The sequence below is a fragment of the Hemiscyllium ocellatum genome, chromosome 10 (genome assembly GCF_020745735.1).
Source record: "Hemiscyllium ocellatum isolate sHemOce1 chromosome 10, sHemOce1.pat.X.cur, whole genome shotgun sequence".
Classification (NCBI taxonomy): Eukaryota; Metazoa; Chordata; class Chondrichthyes; order Orectolobiformes; family Hemiscylliidae; genus Hemiscyllium; species Hemiscyllium ocellatum.
The window spans coordinates 67,755,157-67,775,586 of record NC_083410.1 but is presented as its reverse complement, the minus strand read 5'-3'; the positions used below and the strand labels follow the sequence as shown (position 1 = coordinate 67,775,586).

At 40.5% G+C, this 20,430-nt stretch overlaps 1 protein-coding gene across 2 annotated transcripts in view; it reads right to left on the bottom strand.

The window, feature by feature from the left end:
• The window catches only part of cnksr3 (cnksr family member 3), a 185,084-nt gene that overhangs the window by 14,237 nt on the left and 150,417 nt on the right, over positions 1-20,430 (bottom strand). For both annotated transcript variants that reach the window (XM_060831564.1, XM_060831565.1), the window contains 3 exons: positions 12,123-12,191; positions 4,229-4,375; positions 2,712-2,836 (listed from right to left, as the gene is read on the bottom strand). In XM_060831564.1, the coding sequence (XP_060687547.1) occupies positions 2,712-2,836; positions 4,229-4,375; positions 12,123-12,191 (341 nt within the window). The remainder of the gene's footprint in view (positions 1-2,711; positions 2,837-4,228; positions 4,376-12,122; positions 12,192-20,430) is intronic.

The window sequence follows — 20,430 nt, the reverse complement described above, 5'->3', positions numbered from 1 at the left end:
ATCTTGAGAAGTTAGAAATCTGGTCTCCAAAGGTTAGCATGTACTGATTGTAAGTTTGCTCACTGAGCTGAAGGGTTGTTCTTAGACGTTTCATCACTATGCTAGGTACCATCATTAGTGAGCCTCTGGTGAAGCACTGGTGTTCTGTCCCGCTTTCTATTTGTGTTTCTCGGTCTGTTAAGGTGGGTGATATCATTTCCAGTTTTTTTTAATCAGAGGCTGGTAAATGGGGTAAAAATCAATGTGTTCATTGATGGAGTTCTGGTTTGAATACCAGGCTTCTAGGAATTCTTGCACGTGTCTCAGTTTAGCCCGCCTTAGGATGGATATGTTGCCCCAGTTGAAGTGGTGTCCTACTTAGTCTGTGTGTAAGGGTACTAATGATAGCTGGTCATGGCTTTTGGTGGCTAGTTGGTGATTGTATCCTAGTGGCTAGTTTCCTGCCTGTCTGTCTGACGTAGTGTTGCAGTCCTTGAAGGGTATTTTGTATATGACATTTGAGTTGCTGGTTGTTGGTACAGGGTCCTTTAGGTTCATCAGTAGCTGTTTCAGTGTGTTGGTAAGATTTGTGGGCTACCATGATGTCAAGGGGTCAGAGCAGCCTGGTAGTCATTTCCAAGATATCTTTGATGTATGGTAGTATGACTAGAGTCTCTGGGCGTGCCGTGTATTCTTATCTGGGTTTGTTGTTTACGAATTGATGAAGTGTGCTTATTGGGTACTTGTTGTTCTTGAACCAGAAGAGAGATCACACACCTTAACAGACCAAGACACACGAATAGAAAGCAGGACAAAACACCAGCGCTTCACCAGAGGCTCACTGATGATGTTACCTAGCATGGTGACAAAACATCAGAGAACAAGTCTACCAGTTCAGAGACCAAACTAACAACATGAACCTCATCCTGAGCTATAAATCTTCTCAAGAATTGTTAACATGTACTCTTTGGAAGTATAACCTTGTCTATTTACATTTTCCATGCAGCCCATACAGCTGAGGTAGGGTATCATAGCTTCTGCATAACTTTGCTGCTTTTGAACCCTTTCTCCTCTACTAATGAAGCCAAGGATCCCAAATGCATCTTTGCAAAAAAAAATTCTCAACTTGACCTGTCACCTTCAAAGATTTATGTATGTACACTCCCCTCGGTCTCTCTTTTCCTTAAGATCTTACCATTCATTTAAGATTACTTGACTTGTTCCTCCCAGAAAAAAAATTAGGGTTTTACAATCTGTTAAATTAGATTTAACCTTCATGTGTCTGGCTATTTTACCAGTTTACCTCATTGTTTAAAGAACTTGAATGCATTAATCAGTAATGTTTGCAACTAATCTCTGTAATACTCAAGTCAAGGTTCATTGGGATTAGAAAGAACACTAGGCTCAATATGGACCTCTGAAAACAATACTTCCCTCATGTCTGAGAAACGAATCATTCAACACTGCTCTCCACTTTCCGCCCCTCAGCCATTTCCACATCTATAACCACTCTTCTTGCTCTCATAGGGTTATATTTTGTTAACAGGTTTAATCATGCACTACTTTAATCTAATGCCTTTTGAAAATCTATATGCCAAACAACACATCAACCCTGAACAGCCCTCTTAATTGAGTTATTTTTGGAATAACTAAGTTAGTCTAACACAATTTTGCTAAGAAGCCATCCTCCACAAGCAGCATAGACATCGCTCTCTGTTAGAGAGAGACAATTAATTATGCATGCATTTTGCCTACTTTGGTCTCAGCCGAGATGCCTCCTCCACACTAACTATTCCCCTTGATCCTCCTCTACCTTTGTCAAGTGTATAAAACTGCCATTTTCCAAACCCTTTCAGTTCTGAGGGACAGTCACATCAGACTGGAAATGTTAACTCTATTTCCCTCTTGACAGATGCAGTCAGACCAGCAGAATTTCTGCAGCATTTTCCAGGTTTGTTTCAGATCTGCAGCATTAGCAGCATCTTGCTTTTATTTGAGAATCAGTAATAATCTCAGTGAACGTGCCTCAAGAAAACAGTGTTCATATCTGGTTTAATTTTTGAATGCAGTTTGAGGAAGAGAGGTGTGGGCCAAAGACTACAATTCTAAACATAAACAGGCACAATATGATGGCATGAAGATAGAGCCAGTTAGAATTTCAATGCCGAAATAGGCATATTAGTTAAATATTGTTTACCCACTAAATGTAACCTACCCATTAATGAGACAGCAGTTATTGGAGAGAGGTGGAACCATCAAAAACTTGCTTCAAGTTGTCAGTTTTACATTATCTAATGCACTTTTTAATGGAAGAGTGAAAGAGATCTTTCCAGGTCACAGCATAGGGTTCTCGTTCATTACTATGTGTTATCATTGGCCCGGGATTACACATAAATGTTTGCTGAAAACGCTGTATTCTTGCTTACACACTATAGTAAAATGAAAGGATTGAATTCAAATCTGGCCATATTTCATTCTCTATGATTGAGTCAATAGTTTCTTTTTCAAGTCAGCATAAATTAACAGCTATATACCCAAATGTTGAGCTAGTAGCATTTAACTGCAGAAACATTGTAAACAGAATGCACACATATTTTCCCATGCCTATTCCGAATTAACCACTCAGTGTCAAATCGGAAATAATCATTCTTCCTGTGTAGACTCATAAGCTCTCACTTAAAACTGTAATGATACAAGAAGCTTTTGTTGTGAGATTTCATGGATTATCATACCGTGGCGTATATGGAACAGCTGGTGGTGGTGGGATGTACAAATCCTTAATAGCAGGTTTTTCTTTCTTTTGAGACATCTCCATTGTGCTGGCTGTAGATGGAGTTGCAGTTTGTGACGGGCTGGTCTAGAGAGAAAGGAAAAGTAGTCAGAAACTATTTAAAGGTAATGTTCACTTCATATAAAGAGAGGGGATAGGGAGATACAGGGAATGAGATCGATACCATGCAGCTTGTTCCACGTCAAATCCTGACTGGATGACAGCCAAGGACTGGAAATATTTCATAGCTTTTTCCATATCTGTTGGACAGCTTTAAACATTCTGTTTTCTTTAGAACAATGCAAGATTTCTAAAACTTCTGTACTTTATCATGGGTTGAATGCAATTAATTTTAACTAATTTTCCCACACAACCATTTGACAAAAATTAAAACTGTATTCTTTCCAAAAACATCAGCTCTAGAAGTGCTATACCTTGCTTTAGAAAGAACTTGGAAAGAGCTTTAGAAAGGCACCATCACCTTAGCAACTTGTCATGACCTCTCTACCTTAATGAGTCTGTACAGTTTTGGATTACTTGTTACTTTGGTTAGACCCTCAACATGTAATTCTTGTACTTATCATGTCACTCCAGCCATTTGGTTTGTCTCCTGCAGCATCTTATTTTTATTTTTTGTAATTACCTTGCTGCCTCAACTGATCAGATCATAGGTCATCCTTTTACTTACTATGCAGTCGGTGACACTTTAGACCACCTGCATAGACTTGTTATTCAGCCTGTTGACACTCCACTCACACCAGCTGTATTATCGTTTGATCTCTCTGCCTATACATTCTGTGCCCGTGTGCTTTTCTTCATTTCGCTTGGCAAAAGAGCAGTGCTTGAAATGTGTTGCTGGTTAAAGCACAGCAGGTTAGGTAGCATCCAAGGAACAGGAAATTCGACGTTTCGGGCCAGAGCCCTTCATCCTGATGAAGGGCTCTGGCCCGAAACGTCGAATTTCCTGTTCCTTGGATGCTGCCTAACCTGCTGTGCTTTAACCAGCAACACACTTTCAGCTCTGATCTCCAGCATCTGCAGACCTCATTTTTTACTAAAAGAGCAGTGCTTCAAAAGCTTGTGATTTCAAATAAACCTGTTAGACTATAACTTGGTGTTATGTGACTTCTGACCTCGTCCACCCCACAGGCCCCTCCACATTATAGAAAGAGCTTCACATTGCTTTCAAAAAGTAGAAATAAACTCTCCTAAACTCAAGAACAAATATGTATTTTTTCTTCAGGATGTTATGAAGAACTGCACAGCCAATGACTGCATATGAAGTACAATCAATATTGTAAATGTAGCAAATATATTCATTTGTACACTGCAGAACACCACAGACAGCAGTGCAACAGATGACTAGACCAGTGCTTAACTGATCTTGTGAGATAGTGCACCATTAAGAACAAGCACTGACAGATGCAAATACAACAATTGAGAAGTTGATCTGTAAATTCCCAGCTGCACTTTTATTACCTGAACAGCTGGTGGTTTCCAGCGCATATTCTTCAGAGGAGCAGGAGTAAAATTGCATGTGTTTGCTGGCCGTTTTTTCAACAAAAGCACAACCCCTATGGGATCTTCGCGGAGCTTTCCAACAAGATTTTTCAACTGCCACCCAACCTTTTAAGACAGAACAGAACATGGTCTGGTTTACAAAACAATTGGAGTTGCTTTTAATTATTTCAAGAGATGACATAAGAAACTCCAAACATTTAGGTTTATTATGACAAACATGAAATATGTTACTTTACCAAAACTTTCATGCCATTAAGATTTTTCAAGGATGCTGCGTGGAACGTTTAACATTTATTAGCCCTTATTTTCTTTCAGTATATCCTTAAGATTAATTCATATGACAAAAACTAAACAAAAAAATCCTGAATCCAAAAATGAAGTGTCCATTAAAGAAAGTTTTAAGCTCAGTAGCATGTTGAAATCTTAAGAAAAAAATCCTATGCAGATATTCTGCGATGGATTACTTCATTCATACATTTCTCATAACTGGAAAAGGATAAAGTACAAAATCACATTTGCAAACTTCTCTTACTTCCTCTGGTACCTACTGCATCAGAGAAATGTTACTAATAACCCCAAAGTTGTTCTGCTCATGCCATATTCTTGAAGATGTTTGCAAATTAAGATCTCTAATAAATAGCATGACATCATGTAATTTTAGTTCAGCTACTCATAGTCATAGGAAACAATGTTTCACCATTGGAGACAATTGGATTTAGATTGTAATATGCAGATACATTAATGAACAAATGATTGTGGCAAGTGCACTGCATGTAATATGCCTGGGCCACCAGTAATGTGAATCCAACTCATGGTTTTTCCCAGGAATCCAACTGCTCAAGCCACATACTTTCCAATAGCAAGACAGCAAATATAACGAATTATCTTGGAATATGCAGCCCCAGTATATGTAACTGAGAAGGAACAAATAATCACAAAATTATGATCACAATCACCTTCAGTGACTGGCATGTCATGTCTGCCCTATAAGATTAGATTAGATTAGATTACTTATAGTGTGGAAACAGGCCCTTCGGCCCAACAAGTCCACACCGACCCGCCGAAGCGCAACCCACCCATACCCCTACATTTACCCCTTACCTAACACTACGGGTAATTTAGCATGGCCAATTCACCTGACCCGCACATCTTTGGACTGTGGGAGGAAACCGGAGCACCCGGAGGAAACCAACGTAGACACGGGGAGAACGTGCAAACTCCACACAGTCAGTTGCCTGAGTCGGGAATTGAACCCAGGTCTCAGGCGCTGTGAGGCAGCAGTGCTAACCACTGTGCCACCGTGCCGCCCACTCGTTTGCTAGATGGCAGAGTTCATCCAATTTCAGCAAGAATATATGGAGCAGGGACATTTGACATACATTCTTTTTCGTGGGATGAAAGCGTCACTGGTATAGTCATAGCTTGTTGCCAAACTCCAATTAGTCTCACAGTGGGATGGTGAGCCGCTGTCTTGAACTGCTGCAGTTCATCTGACATAGATATATTCACAGTGCTTCTAGAAGAGTACCTGGATTGTGCTCCAGTGGCAGTGTCAGAATGGTGTTATCATTCCAATTCAGGATGCAGTGGGGCTTGGGTGGGAACTTGCAGGTAGATGATCTTCCCATGCAATTAGTGCCCTTATCTTTCTAGATGGTAAAAGGTTATAGCAGGTGGTAGAACTTGAATTCAGTAAAGAAATTCTGGAATCAAGAAACTAATAATGACCATGAATCCATTGTTGAAAAAACCCACCTGGTTCATTAATGTCCTTCAGGAAACTGCCATCTTTACCTGGTTTAGACTACATGTGACTCTAGATCCATAATGTGGCTGACTCTTAGCTAACTGTTAGGATGGGAATAAATGCCAGCCTAGCCAGTAATATCCTCATCCCATGACTGAATGTAAGAAAAACATCTTATACAGGCTGCTACGAACATTTGGTGGATTGCATGAATATTTAATGGGGGGGGGGGGGTAAGGTTTCTTTGAAACCACTTGAATCTTGCTGAAGCTGCACTCATCCAGGCAAGTGGAGAGTATTCTATCACATATCTGAACTTGTGCCTTGGTGATAGCGGACAGGCTTTGAGAGAGTGGAGGAGAATTACTTGTTACAGATTTCTTAGCCACTGATATGTTCTGAGAAGGGTCAACAGACTCAAAATGTTAACGCTGATTTCTCTCCACAGATGCTGCCAGAACTGCTGAGCTTTTCCAACACTTTCTGTTTTTATTATTGACATGTTCTTGCAGGGCACATAACTAAAATGTCTGGTTGAATTAGGTTTCTAGTCAAATTGTAACCCATCAACATCCTAAAGTTTCTGTGGTGGTCATAATGCCATGAATACTAAAAGATGCTAGCCTCTCGTTGGAGATAGCAATTGCCTGGTATTTGGCTGTCACAAATGCTACTTTTTTTTTCTACTTTGTGTCAAAATTTGAAAGCTATCCAAGTGTCGTATGGGACACAGACTGCTTCCATATCTGAGGAATTACAAATGGTACAGAGCACTCTTCAATTGTCACTAAATTAAAAAATTCTGATCTAATGAGGAAGTTTTCGATGAAACATCTGAAGAGAGTTGGGCCTAGGCAACTATCCTGAGGAACATGAGGGCATTTATGGTTCAGTCTTAATGTCTCTGCCTGAATCAGAAGGCCTGTGTTCAAGTCCCTTTTGTTCCAGAGGAGTGTAGTAACATCTCTGGACAGGTCAGTTAGAAAATATCTATCTTGACAGACACCTATAGCGATGTCCTGGGGCAATCATCTGGGATGATTGATTTCCAATAACCATATCCATGTTCCTTTATGCTCACTATGACTTCAACCAGTGGATATGTTCCTGTTCCCTCAATTTCTATCAGAATGATTTTTGCTAGGAATCCTTTAACCCAGATAGTCAGAATAGTGGTGGCCTTGCCAAAAGAGCAATCACTAAGTTTTCCTTGATCACAGAGGCCTGGATAAACAATTGCTTTCAAAAGCTGGATGATTATGGCTTTTCATCGACAGCTATTCTCTCGCTTCCTATTTGTTCCGTCAGCTCCTTCACCAGTTTTGTTGCCTCTGTTCATTCAGCATCATGCTGTGGACAAGGGTTTTCATAGCACTGCCCTCCTGCATGGGAACAAGTCATTGCGCAGACCTTTCCATCATAATAAAGTCCTTCAACATGTGCCACACCTTCTAGATTTTAGTTATTTGAAACAACTGTGAAAGACATCCAACAGATATATCAGTCAGGACAAGATGATGCCTTAAACATGTCATTGCTTAGATCAGAACATCAGTGTATTTTCTGACATAGAACTTTTAATAGCAGATGTTTTTCTTTTTAAAAAAGGACATATAGCCAAAAGATGACTATGGGCTTAAACTCAGTGACTGTATGGAGAGAAACAACCTGGAATGTTACATCTGATGAGCTCTTAAGGAAGCTTCAGAAGGGATGGAGACACAAGGGAGAAATGGATTACAAACTGAACTGTAATCTCTTGGGATTTATTTTAGACTGAACATGGGTAAAAAAAACTTAGTTCGAGACAAAACAAAAACTGCAGATGTTGGAATCCAAAGTAGACAGGCAAGAGGCTGAAAGAACACAGCAAGCCAGGCAGCATCAGGAGGGGGAGCAGGTGACATTTAAAGTCGACTTCCGCACCTCCTGATGCTGCCTGGCTCTCTGTGTTCTTCCAGACTCCTGCCTGTCTACACAGGGTAAAAAAAGACAGAGGTCTTGGAAATACATGGTGAGAGACTTCTACTTTGAATAATACTTAAGAACAGGGAATAAAAGTGCATCCAACACTGATTTGTGCATTATAGTTTAAGAGTACACCAACAAGCTGGATTACTTGGACATAACAACCTAAATCCGTGTACTAGTGTGCTATGAAGGTCACAGTCAAAAAGTCCAGCAAGGCAGTTAAAAAGATGCAGAAGAAAAGATAGGCTTTCTCACTACATGTTGCCAGTCAAGCTTGGGAAAAAAGGGAAACAATACAAAAAAAATTTCAAAATCAATAATCCCAAAATCGACTGTTCAACTATCAATGTTCCCCTGTCTCCTCCTGAATGTCCCACAGAAATTGACCTGTATATCTTTCAAATGTTTTTTGACTCACATCTCAATTCTAATCTGTGTCTATGGGTGATATATAATTATTTCTTCTCATGTTTCATAACTTAATGAATTATTAATGCAAAATCTGGTTAAATCACCTCCTATTAAAGCATAATTCTTTTGGTCTGGGACAAAAGGTATCCCCACAAAGGTGGGATTCCTTTGTCAATTAACCTGATTGCAACTAACTGAGGAGACAGGTGAATAAAGGATGACCGCCAGTTCATCCCTCATCAGGGGCTTGTCAATTTTGGGGTATCCTGTCTAGAATTATAATTTGAAGAACCTTGCTCAAGGACTGGTTGACAGCTATTGATACATAATGGTTTTGAGTGGTGCTCCCACGGCTTCAGAATGGTAGTACAGATTGAGGTCATGTGTGCAAATTTCTCATGGTGCTCCCTGCAAGTATGCTAACACAATCAGCAAATAGCATCAGAAACCAGTGATATAAGGAGCAAGGAAGGTAATGAAAGAAAGAGTTGGCCCACTCATAGATAAAGGAGGAAATTTGTGCGTGGAGTCAGAGAAAATGAGTGAGACTCTTAATGAGTACTTTGCTTTGGTACTCACTGAGGAGAGGGACATGATGGATGCTGAGGTTAGGGATAGATCTTTGATTACTCCAGGTCACCTCAGGATAAGAAAGGAGGAAGTGTTGGGTATTTAAGAAGCATTAAAGGTGAATAAATCTGCATGTCCGGATGGGATCTATTCTGCAGTACTGAGGGAAGCGAGAGAGGAAATAGCTGAGGCCTGAACAGATATCTTTGCAGCATCCTTGAACATGGGTGAGGTCCTGGAGGACTGATGAGTTGTTAATATTGTCCCGGTGAACCTGACGTCAGTGGTAGTGAAGCTGCTTGAGAAGATACTGAGGAACAGGATCAATTTACATTTGGAAGAAAATGGGCTGATCAGTGATAGGCAACATGGTTTTGTGCAGGGAAGGTCACATCTAACCAACTTAATTGATTTCTTTGAGGAAGTGACAAAGTTGATTGATGAGAGAAGGGCTGTAGATGTCATATATATGGACTTTAGTAAGGCATTTGATAAGGTTCCCCATGGTAGGCTGATGGAGAAAATAAAGTTGCATGGGATCCAGAATGTACTAACTAGATGAATTGAGAACTGGCTGCGCAACAGGAGACAGAGAGTAATAATGGAAGGGAGTTTCTCAAAATGGAGAACTGTAACTAGTGGTGTTCCACAGGGATCTGTGCTGAAACCACTGTTAGTTGTGATACACATAAATGATTTGGAGGAAGATATAGGTGGTCTGATTAGCAAGTTTACAGATGACACTAAAAGTGGTGGAGTTGCAGATAGTGAAGGGGCCCATTAGAAAATGCAGCAGAATATAGACAGATTGGAGAGTTGGGCTGAGAAATGGCAGATAGATTTCAATCCAGGCAAATGTGAGGTGATGCATTTTGGAAGATCCAATTCTCGAGTGAACTATACGATAAATGAAAAGGCCCTGGGGAAAAGTGATGTACAGAGAGATCTAGTGTTCAGCTCCATTGTACCCTGAAGTTGGCAAGGCAGGTCTATAAAGTGGTCAAAGTGGCATACGGCATGTATTCCTTCATAAGACCAAGTATTGAGTACAAGAGTTGGCAGGTCACGTTACAGTTGTTTAAGACTTTGGTTTGGCCACATTTGGAATACTGCGTACAGTTCTGGTTGCCAAATACCAGAAGGATGTGGAAGCTTTGGAGAGGGTGTACAGGAGGTTCACCAGGACATAGCTAACACCCTCCATACCAGGCAATGAAGAGAAATTAAGTAAATTAGGATTATTTTCATTAGAAAGTTAGAAAGACAGAGGTTGAGATGGGACCTGATTGAGGCCTACAAAATCATGAGAGGTATAGACAGGGTGAATAGCAAGAAGCGTTTTCCCAGACTGGGGAATCCAATTACTTGGGGTCACAAGTTCAAGGTGAGAGGGGAAACATTTAAGAGAAATATGCTTGGAAAGTTCATTGCGCAGAGGGTGGTGGGTTCTTGGAATGCTTGCTAGCAGATGTGGCAGAGGTGGGCATGATAACGTTCTTGAAGACTTATTTGGACAAATAGATGAATGGGCAGGGAGCAGAGGGATACAGATCCTTGGAAAATAGGTGACAGGTTTAGATACAGGATCAGGATAGGTGCAGGCCCAGAGGGACGAAGGGCCTGTCCCTGCGCTGTAATTCTTTGTTCTTATATGTCCCTGCATGCACATTAGGGACTGTTAGAGGTGAAATGGTGCCCAATATGCTGATTTATTGGAGTTAAATTTTGCAGCCTGTGAGTTCATGTCACAACACCATATTCATACACAACTGTCCCCAAGCTAAATGTTTCTCATACCACACAAGTCACTGAATAGCTTGAATCTCAAATTGGAGATACGCAAGTTCAAGGGACAATATAAACGTCTGGAGTAGAGCAGAATTACAGTCATGAAAACATTTTAAAACTTTGCTGAGCATATAGTTAAAATCAAGTTGCTTGCATGAATTCCAAATACCAGTTTCCTATTTCTCTGTTGTGCAAGTCAACTTTACAAAATAATACAGATTAACACTGCAATGGGGCACTCAGCACCCAAACTATTTAATTTTTTAAAAATCAATAGCTCTGAACCGCAAAGAGAGATCATTGGCCAGTCACTTTTACTTCTTCTCCCCGAGAGTGATCCCCACATTGTCCATGGTAAAGGCAGACTAGCTGCAAATCTGCACTGTTGCCCTACCAACAATTATTTCAGTTCAGATCAGAGCAGGAATTCTACCTTGGATCACATCATAAATGGCCCATTATTTAGGCAGTGGCTCCCAACTATTTCAGTGACACGGTACTCTTGAATGAGATAAACAATCCCAAAGTTCACATATTTTTACAACTGAATTGATTGCTCCCAGATGTCACATTCATTTGCATTTACGGAGGATAGGGTCTTACTTAAGAGATTTACAACAAACTAAAGGAGGATCAAATGCATCAATGTTTCAAGCTTGTTTTACACTGATTTTCATTACTTTTGTACAAAATTTCATGGCAAACCAGCTTGCCACAGCATACTGGTTGAAAACCACTGATTTGAAGGTACTGTATTCCACAATACATTGGCAATTAAGTGTGTTTTGTAAAATAATCCATTAAGCAAATATTTAAGTAAGCTAGCAATACCGAAAGTGGCACAATGCAAGTTTGTGTCTGTAATGCAACGTTTAGTTTGTTCAAACTGTAAAAAAAAATTCAATGAAGCAACTTCCTATACTTAGGTTAAAACAAGAGCTTGAGTAACCAAATATTGTCTTGCTGCACCAGCAAGAAGCCAGACAGGTTATCAACAGCATGATTTCTACTAAGATTAAATTTTGACTTTCTCCACGAGAAAACAATACATTTCACATAAAGCTAATCTTTACTATTCCACAAACTTGTAAAACAACAAAAGTTTGTAGGATAGCACAGAGTTCGTGAATAGGATACTCGAGGTCATTTTGCTCTTTTTGCAAAGATGATATTACTTGTGCTTTTTATTCACTGTTTTAATTCTATTTAGATTGTAAATCTAACACTGAATACATTAAAACAATGAATTATTCAGACAGCAAAGTATCTTTCAGGTCCAATGATAACAAAGTGTAAAATTAAGAGGAGTGGTTATCAGTTTCAATGGGTCTCAATAAATATTTAATTTATCTATTGAGTACTTACCACAGTTTGCTGATTAACCTGAATCACCTCATCACCAGCGTGAATCTTATGCGATCGATCAGCAGGCGACTGCAAAACAGAATCACAATAGTTAGTGTATGAAATGGCTATTATAACTATGCCAGCTTTCTGAATGAGCGACCTTAATTCTTCCCCTTCAGAAAACAGTCCAGTTCCCTTCTGAATTTTCCAATTAAACCTAACTCCACATTCAGGCTGTGCATTTCAGACCCTATTTGAAAAATCTTCTTCATGTCCTTCTGCTTCTTCTGCCAATTACATTTTTATATGCACCATATTATTTTCAACATTTGCACAAATAGGAAAAGTTTCTCTGCAGCCAATCTGTCGAGACCCCTCTTGACTTTTAATACCTCAGTCAGGTTTCTTTGCAACCTTCTTTCCTCCAAGAAAAAAAAAGTCTCAACTTTTTCAACCTATCTTCATAACTGAAAATCCTCATTCTCATGATCCTCTTCGATTACATTGTATTCTTTCTAAAATGCAACGCCCTGGAATTAGATATTAAACTTCTCCTCAGGTCAAATAAGTGTCCTGCAGGAATTCACCATAATCTCCCTGTTCTTGTACTCTACACTCAAATAATAAAGCCTAGGATACTACATGCTTCCAGCAGTTCCATCAATCTGTCCTGCCACCTTTAATGATTAATGCACACATAGACCCAGGTTCATCTGCTAAATCATCCCTTCAGAATTGCACTCTCTACATATTTTATTGTCTATGCTCTTCCTCCCAAAATGAACCACGTCAAACTACTCCACATTGAATCACATCTCTCACTCAAAGATGTCTCGAGGAATTAAGAGCTACGGGGAGACCGCTGGTAAGTGGAGTTGAAATGCCAATCAGCCATGATTAAATGGCGGAGTGGACTCGATGGGCCAAATGGCCTTACTTCCACTCCTATGTCTTATGGTCAAACACCCCAAGTCACCAATTTGCGTCATTTAGAAATTCTACTATTCACTATTCATAATGCTTTCATGTTGCATATCATCCACAAACTTGTGGTCTGTAAAGGTAAAGGCACTGTACCTGACCTTTTTATCCCAAGTGCTTTAATGTGGCTCACAAGTCTGTTGTGCGGCACAAGACCAAATTATCTTTTGGAATTCCACATGCACATTAACTACACTGTCCTCATCTACCCTACCACCTCTTCAAAACACTCAAATTAGTTAGCTGAACAATTAGCTGGCATTTATCCATGCAATGAATGATATTGCCCCAAATTGTTGTTTCTAGAAGCTTCCCCATCATGGAGATTCAACTGATTGATTTGTAGTTTCTGGATGTACTTTCACGCGGTTATAGGGAAGGGAAAGGAAACAAACATCCATGAACAAATGAGAGTTTGGTACGGTCACAAAAATTACACACATTTTCAACATGCTGGAATTCTCAATTCTCCCTTCTATCCTTAGTTTAACTAGTTTTCAATTCAGTTCTTCACAATTATTAACATGGGGATATGCCAGCTCTGAAGACAAACAGATGCTAACCAGATGATGAAAACCAGAACAAAATGCGGATGCTGGAAACCAAAAACAAAAACAGAAGCTGGAAAAGCTCAGCAGGTCTGGCAGCATCTGTGCAGAGAAATCGCAGTTAATGTTTCAGGCCCGGTGACCCTTCCACAGAACTAATGGTAGCTAGGAATATATTGGTTTACATGCAGAAGATAGGGTGGGGTGAGGGGTGAGGAGTAAATACTAGGTGTGTATAGAGCCTAAAGAGAGAGAACAGTTAGATAGACAAAAGGAGAGGATAACGATCAGATTAGTTAGGTGAATAGCTGTTAATGGAGACTGTTGGTAGTTAACAATAGGTAGTGTGTAATGGCAAACTAACCAGGTGATAGAAAATTATGAGTTTATCCGATTAATGCCAAACATGTCAAGCCACTGGGTAGCGAACAGGCATTTTTGTTTGATTGATAGAAGACAAATTTTTCTCTCCAATAATAATTTCTAAGTCATGTTATTCTGGACTCATGTAACCAAACAGCCTTTACAAATGTTCAATTTCAGAACTGAATAGTGTTGTTAAAATTTCAAACTTTAAGCAAATGTGACAACTCAAACAGATACTTAACTCCAATTCCCATAGACAGCTTCAGCAACATTTTAATGTCAAGTCAGCTGGTTGCACAAAAGCTGACCAACTGTAATGTAGAGGGAAGAATTGACAGACCCAGACAGAGACAGAGACAGAGACAGAGACAGAGACAGAGACAGAGACAGAGACAGAGACAGAGACAGAGACAGATTCTGGATCAGTGGTGCTGGAAGAGCACAGCAGTTCAGGCAGCATCCAATGAGCAGCAAAATCGACGTTTCGGGCAAAAGCCCTTCATCAGGAATAAAGGCAGTGAGCTGGAAGCATGGAGAGATAAGCTAGGGGAGGGTGGGAGCGGGGAAAAAGTAGCATAGAGTACAATGGGTGAGTGGGGGAGGGGATGAAGGTGATAGGTCAGGGAGGAGAGGGTGGAGTGGATAGGTGGAAAAGGAGCTAGGCAGGTCAGACAAGTCATGGGGACAGTGCTGAGCTGGAAGTTTGGAACTAGGGGGAGGTGGGGGAAGGGGAAATGAGGAAACTGTTGAAGTCCACATTGATGCCCTGGGGTTGAAGTGTTCCGAGACAGAAGATGAGGCGTTCTTCCTCCAGGCATCTGGTGGTGAGGGAGCGGCGGTGAAGGAGGCCCAGGACCTCCATGTCCTCGGCAGAGAGGAAGGGGGAGTTGAAATGTTGGTGCGGGTGTCTCGGAGATGTTCCCTAAAGCGCTCTGCTAGGAGGCGCCCAGTCTCCCCAATGTAGAGGAGACCACATCGGGAGCAACGGATACAATAAATGATATTAGTGGATGTGCAAGTAAAACTTTGATGGATGTGGAAGGCTCCTTTAGGACCTTGGATAGAGGTGAGGGAGGAGGTGTGGGCACAGGCTTTACAGTTCCTGATGTGGCAGGGGAAAGTGCCAGGATGGGAGGGTGGGTTGTAGGAGGGTGTGAAACTGACCAGGCAGTCACGGAGGGAACGGTCTTTGCGGAAGGCGGAAAGGGGTGGGGAGGGAAATATATCCCTGGTGGTGGGGTCTTTTTGGAGGTGGCGGAAATGTCGGTGGATGATTTGGTTTATGTGAAGGTTTGTAGGGTGGAAGGTGAGCACCAGGGGCGTTCTGTCCTCGTTACGGTTGGAGGAGTGGGGTCTGAGGGCGGAATGTGGATGAGATGCGTTGGAGGGCATCTATAACCATGTGGAAATTGCGGTCTCTAAAGGTAAATTTAAGGTCAGGGTGGAATGTGTTGGTGAAGTTGATGAATTGCTCAACCTCATCGCGGGAGCACGAGGTGGCGCCAATGCAGTCATCAATGTAGCAGAGGAAGGGGTGGGGAGTGGTGCCAGTGTAATTACGGAAGATCAACTGTTCTACGTAGCCAACCAAAAGACAGGCATAGCTGGGGCCCATACGTGTGCCCATGGCTACCCCTTTGATCTGGAGGAAGTGGGAGGATTCAAAGCAGAAATTGTTAAGGATGAGGACCAATTCGGCCAAACGAATGAGAATGTCGGTGGAAGTGTACTGTTGGGGACGTCTGGAGAGGGAAAACGGAGGGTTTGGAGGCCCTGATCATGGCGGATGGAGGTGCAGAAGGATTGGATATCCATTGTGAAGATGAGGCGTTGGGGGCCGGGGAAATGGAAGTCTTGGAGGAGGTGGAGGGCATGGGTGATCGAGACAGGCCTAACACATTTTATTTCTTCCAAGTGCTACTATTTTTGCAGTAAGATGCAAGATTAGTATAGTGTCACTGAGACCTGACATCAGGATCCATCCATCCCTCCTACGCCATCTCCCTTCAAAATGCCTGAACCATCTGGGTGGGTTCTAGCATTCAGACAAATGGCAGAGAGTAATTTTCAACCATATGGACAGAGTGCTCCCTGGTTCATTCCCAGCTTGTTCTATTTAAATGATCTCAGCTGGATGATGGTAGTGGTCCTACAATTGGACAAAGTGCTCCAGTGCTGAAAATACAAGGTTTGGTGCTCATTGCCACCATTTTAAGAACCTTATTTTGTAAAAATGGATATTATCTTCTGGAATCAAAACAAATGTGAATAGTCAAAAATCAAGTAGGTACGTATTTTTTTCTTTGTAAGACAAATAGATTAAGCGCAAAGTTCATTCTCTTTCAATCTAAAATTGCAGAAGTTTCAAGAATACTAAAAATTAAAAATATTTAAAATAAAACACATTTAACAAACTACTAAAATTAAAAGCAGTACAGTATATTTGTCTAATTAGAAAACATGAAGATGGCAAACTATTTTAAATCAATTGTTTAACATACAGCACAGAATGTATTATCCTGTTAACAAACTAGTCATCATTGTAACGTGAAGCTTTAAAAGAAGTGAGTTTTTGCTTCAATGTTACCAGGTTACAGTCTTTTCTCCCAGCCAACAACCCAACAGAGAGATCAATTACATCAAAACCTGCATATGGTTTCAAATTCTGCAATTAAGAGCAGAAAAATATTCCTGGCTCAGCAAGAATCATCAGCACAAAAAGGTACAAGTAGTCGAATCAACAGACAAAGTCAGAACTGCCACTGCTACACAAAAGTTCTTCCATTCATAGGAATAAGTTTAATCAGCAATTAAAAAGAATATTGCAGAGTTATATTTTTGGTAAAGGCTTGCAAATGAAATAAACAATATGATTTGTCAAACAGTTTAGATTAGATTAGATTACTTAGATTAGATTACTTACAGTGTGGAAACAGGCCCTTCGGCCCAACAAGTCCACACCGACCCGCCGAAGCGCAACCCACCCATACCCCTACATATACCTCTTACCTAACACTACGGGCAATTTAGCATGGCCAATTCACCTGACCCGCACATCTTTGTGACTGTGGGAGGAAACCGGAGCACCCGGAGGAAACCCACGCAGACACGGGGAGAATGTGCAAACTCCACACAGTCAGTCGCCTGAGGCGGGAATTGAACCCAGGTCCCTGGCGCTGTGAGGCAGCAGTGCTAACCACTGTGCCACCGTGCTGCCCTTGTTTTAGTTGCGAATACAAAGATGCCTGTGAAAGACAGATGTTTATTCCCTGCAACAATACAAAGAAATGAAAATGTAAAATTGCTATAATAAAGGGTTGGAGGGATATGGGTCAGGATCGGGGGACAGAAGGATCTGTTTCCCTACTGTACAACTCTAATGACTCTATTGAAGAATGTTGGGCTAAGGTTTGTAAAACTCACTGCACTACCCTGACATTAGGGATGTGTGAAATTTAAAAAGTTTAGCTTTTACCACATTACACCATACCCCCACCCCAAGTGATTCACACACACTGTTCCCCAAACTGTTTGGCATTTTCAAGGTATATGTCAGGAGTCTGATGAAATGCTCCTCACTTGCCTGACTGAATGCAGCTTTAACAGTCAAGAAGCTTGACACCATCCAGGACAATAGCGGTCCACTTGATTGGCACAACATCCACAAACATTCAAGGCAGCAGCTCACTGCCACGATCTAGAACAATGTGGGACATGCAATGCTAGCCTAACAAACAAAGTCCACATTCTGAATGAATCATAAAAAAAGTGTTTTGCACACATGAGCAATAACTTGTAAAATTTGACATAGCTTTAAACGCTAAACTAAATTACAGTCAAGTTACCTAGTTAACAGAAAATGCTCATCAATAATAGTTAACTGCCAGTTATAAAATATAGGTGCTAATTACTTTGAACAGGAAGCTGAGCTAGCAGCTGGAACTTCAATGACGCTCAAACATTCATTGAAGTAAACAGCATCTGTTAAAGACAATGCTCATGGAGACAGTCTGATGTGAACAATGCAGTCAGGCATCTGGTGTGCAGGGCAAAAAAAATTCTGCTCTTTTGCTTAAATCTTCAGGAGCTTTAGGTAGTAAATATTCAAGAATTTTTGTCCAATGCATTGTGCAAAGTCATGCGTACTAAAAAAAACAAATTAAAAACTAGCCCTGAACATTATTATTGATTTAATCAAAGCTATGGCAGATTACGCTATGTACCTGGATTGCAGTATATAGGTGTTTGTGGACTGTAAGAATTTGTAGAGGAAATGATTGTAGTAGATAGCTTCCATCCTGGATCTCTCTAGCCCAAGGCCATTGAGCTACAGGGAGAGTTGGAGATGACAGGCTAGATTTTCTGAAAAGTGGCAATGTCATGCAGGTTGCTACTCTGATGCTTTCTTTCCCCCACACTACAAAGGATACATATTTTCTGACAGGAGATTCTATTCCGGGTTCGTTCACAAACACTGAGCTGTGCCTTTGTTCTGACAAGTGTTGAAGGGGCAGGACAAATCGGGGAAAGGCAAACCATAACCATTTTCACAGTAGGGAGTTTTGTATTCTGAAACTGAAAGGGTCAGCAAGACAGATAGCCAATAAGTGATAGGCTGCTTAGAGTTGGTTCAGTTAGGGTTAAATGGTATTAGGTTTGGTGGTAGGAAAAGGGATAAAAGATCAGGGTGTAAGACTGAGGTAGTCTAGGGGTGTCTCGGGTAGGTGCCAGATCAGTCGAATACATACTCTAGTCAGACCAGGTATTTAATACCCAAGTCTTTCCTGAGTAATTTCTGGAGTAGTTCTCAAACTTAAATGGAATACTTTATAGGTTCCAGAAGTAGAAGAATTGCTCAATGGAATCTTCAATTTCCAGGCAGTTCCTTTACAGTCTGTTGCTTGGGGATTCTGCTGGGTCACATGCACAACACCCACCAATACTTCAGAAATGATCATCTGACCATCAGAATATCCAGGCCAATCAGATACTTAAAAACAATGAGGCAGCATCTGGAATATTGCTCCAGATTTTGGTCACATAAAGGTGCAGCATCAAATCAAGTGGAATGACTGACAGTGCAACAAAAGTGGCAGCTCAGGCAAGAGAGAATGACAAATCACAGAAACCTCAGTGCATGAAGCAGGAACTACTCACCATAAACTAAACAAATTTATTAATAAGTAAACCAACAAGTGGGAAGAATTTAATGTGACACAGTCTATACCTCTAAAGAGCAACAGTTCTACTTGCCAAAAAAAATAGCCATGGATAACTAAAGACACAAGAAACAACATAAAACAAAACAAAAGCAGTAGAAATCTTGGCAAATAATCAATGAAAAGAGCAACAAAACAGACAGTAAAAGCTATAAAAGGGAACATGAAAAGGCTTTGTAAGGGATATCATAATCTACACAAAGACTTTTTCATATTTACGAGATAGAAAAAAAAAGGGTTGTTAGAAACAATGCAGGCCCCTTGAAATTAGATATGGTGATGTTGTCAATGATAAAAAGGAAGTGACAGACATGATGAGTAATTACTTTGCTTCAGTAATTACACCAGTATAGCATGCTTGACATCTTAAAGAAACCATTATTAAACCAATGATATGGACATAACATTTAAGTAGGAAGATAACAGAACTGAACAGCCTTAAGGAATGACAATTAAACAGAACCAGATGGCTCACTTTGCAGGATTTTAGAAACGGTTGTTTAAGTACATTGCAGTTTCAGTGTCTGCAATTTTTCAGAGAATTAACTTGATTCAAGATGTATTCCCGAAGATTGGAAAATTGTACAGAAGACTCATGACATTAAAAGAAAGGCGATGGAGGAAATTAGGAGTTGACATTTGTCATTAGAAAATGCAAGGGTCAATAATTAAGGATGGGCAACTGAACATGTTTTTTGAAGCTTAGATTATATTCAATTTTATTTTACTCTTGTCACATGTTCAGAGATATAGTGAAAAGCCTTTTTTGGATGCTATCCATGTAAATCATACCATAAGTACATCAAGGAAATAAAACAGAATGCAGAATATAGTGATACAGCTACAGAGAAGACGTAGAGAATTATCAACTTTAATACACGAGGTCCGTTCAAAAGTCTGATAGCAGTGAGGAAGAAGCAATTCTTGAACTCGAGACCCCGCATGAATTTAAAATTTATAGATCTTGCCTGACAAGTCTGATTAATAATTAGAAAATTAACTGAAATTCATGAAGAGTAGTTTGAAGTGAACTATTTTGGGAGAAAGAATGAGATAAGCAACTAAAAAGGGTATAGAAACGGAGGGTATAAAGTCCATAAATCATCGAATGTCATGAGCCATTTTGAGAAAGGGGAGGAAAAGGCTTCCCAGATCCTGCTCTTTACAAATCGAAACAAAGTACAAAAGTAAACAAGTTACAACGAACCTTCA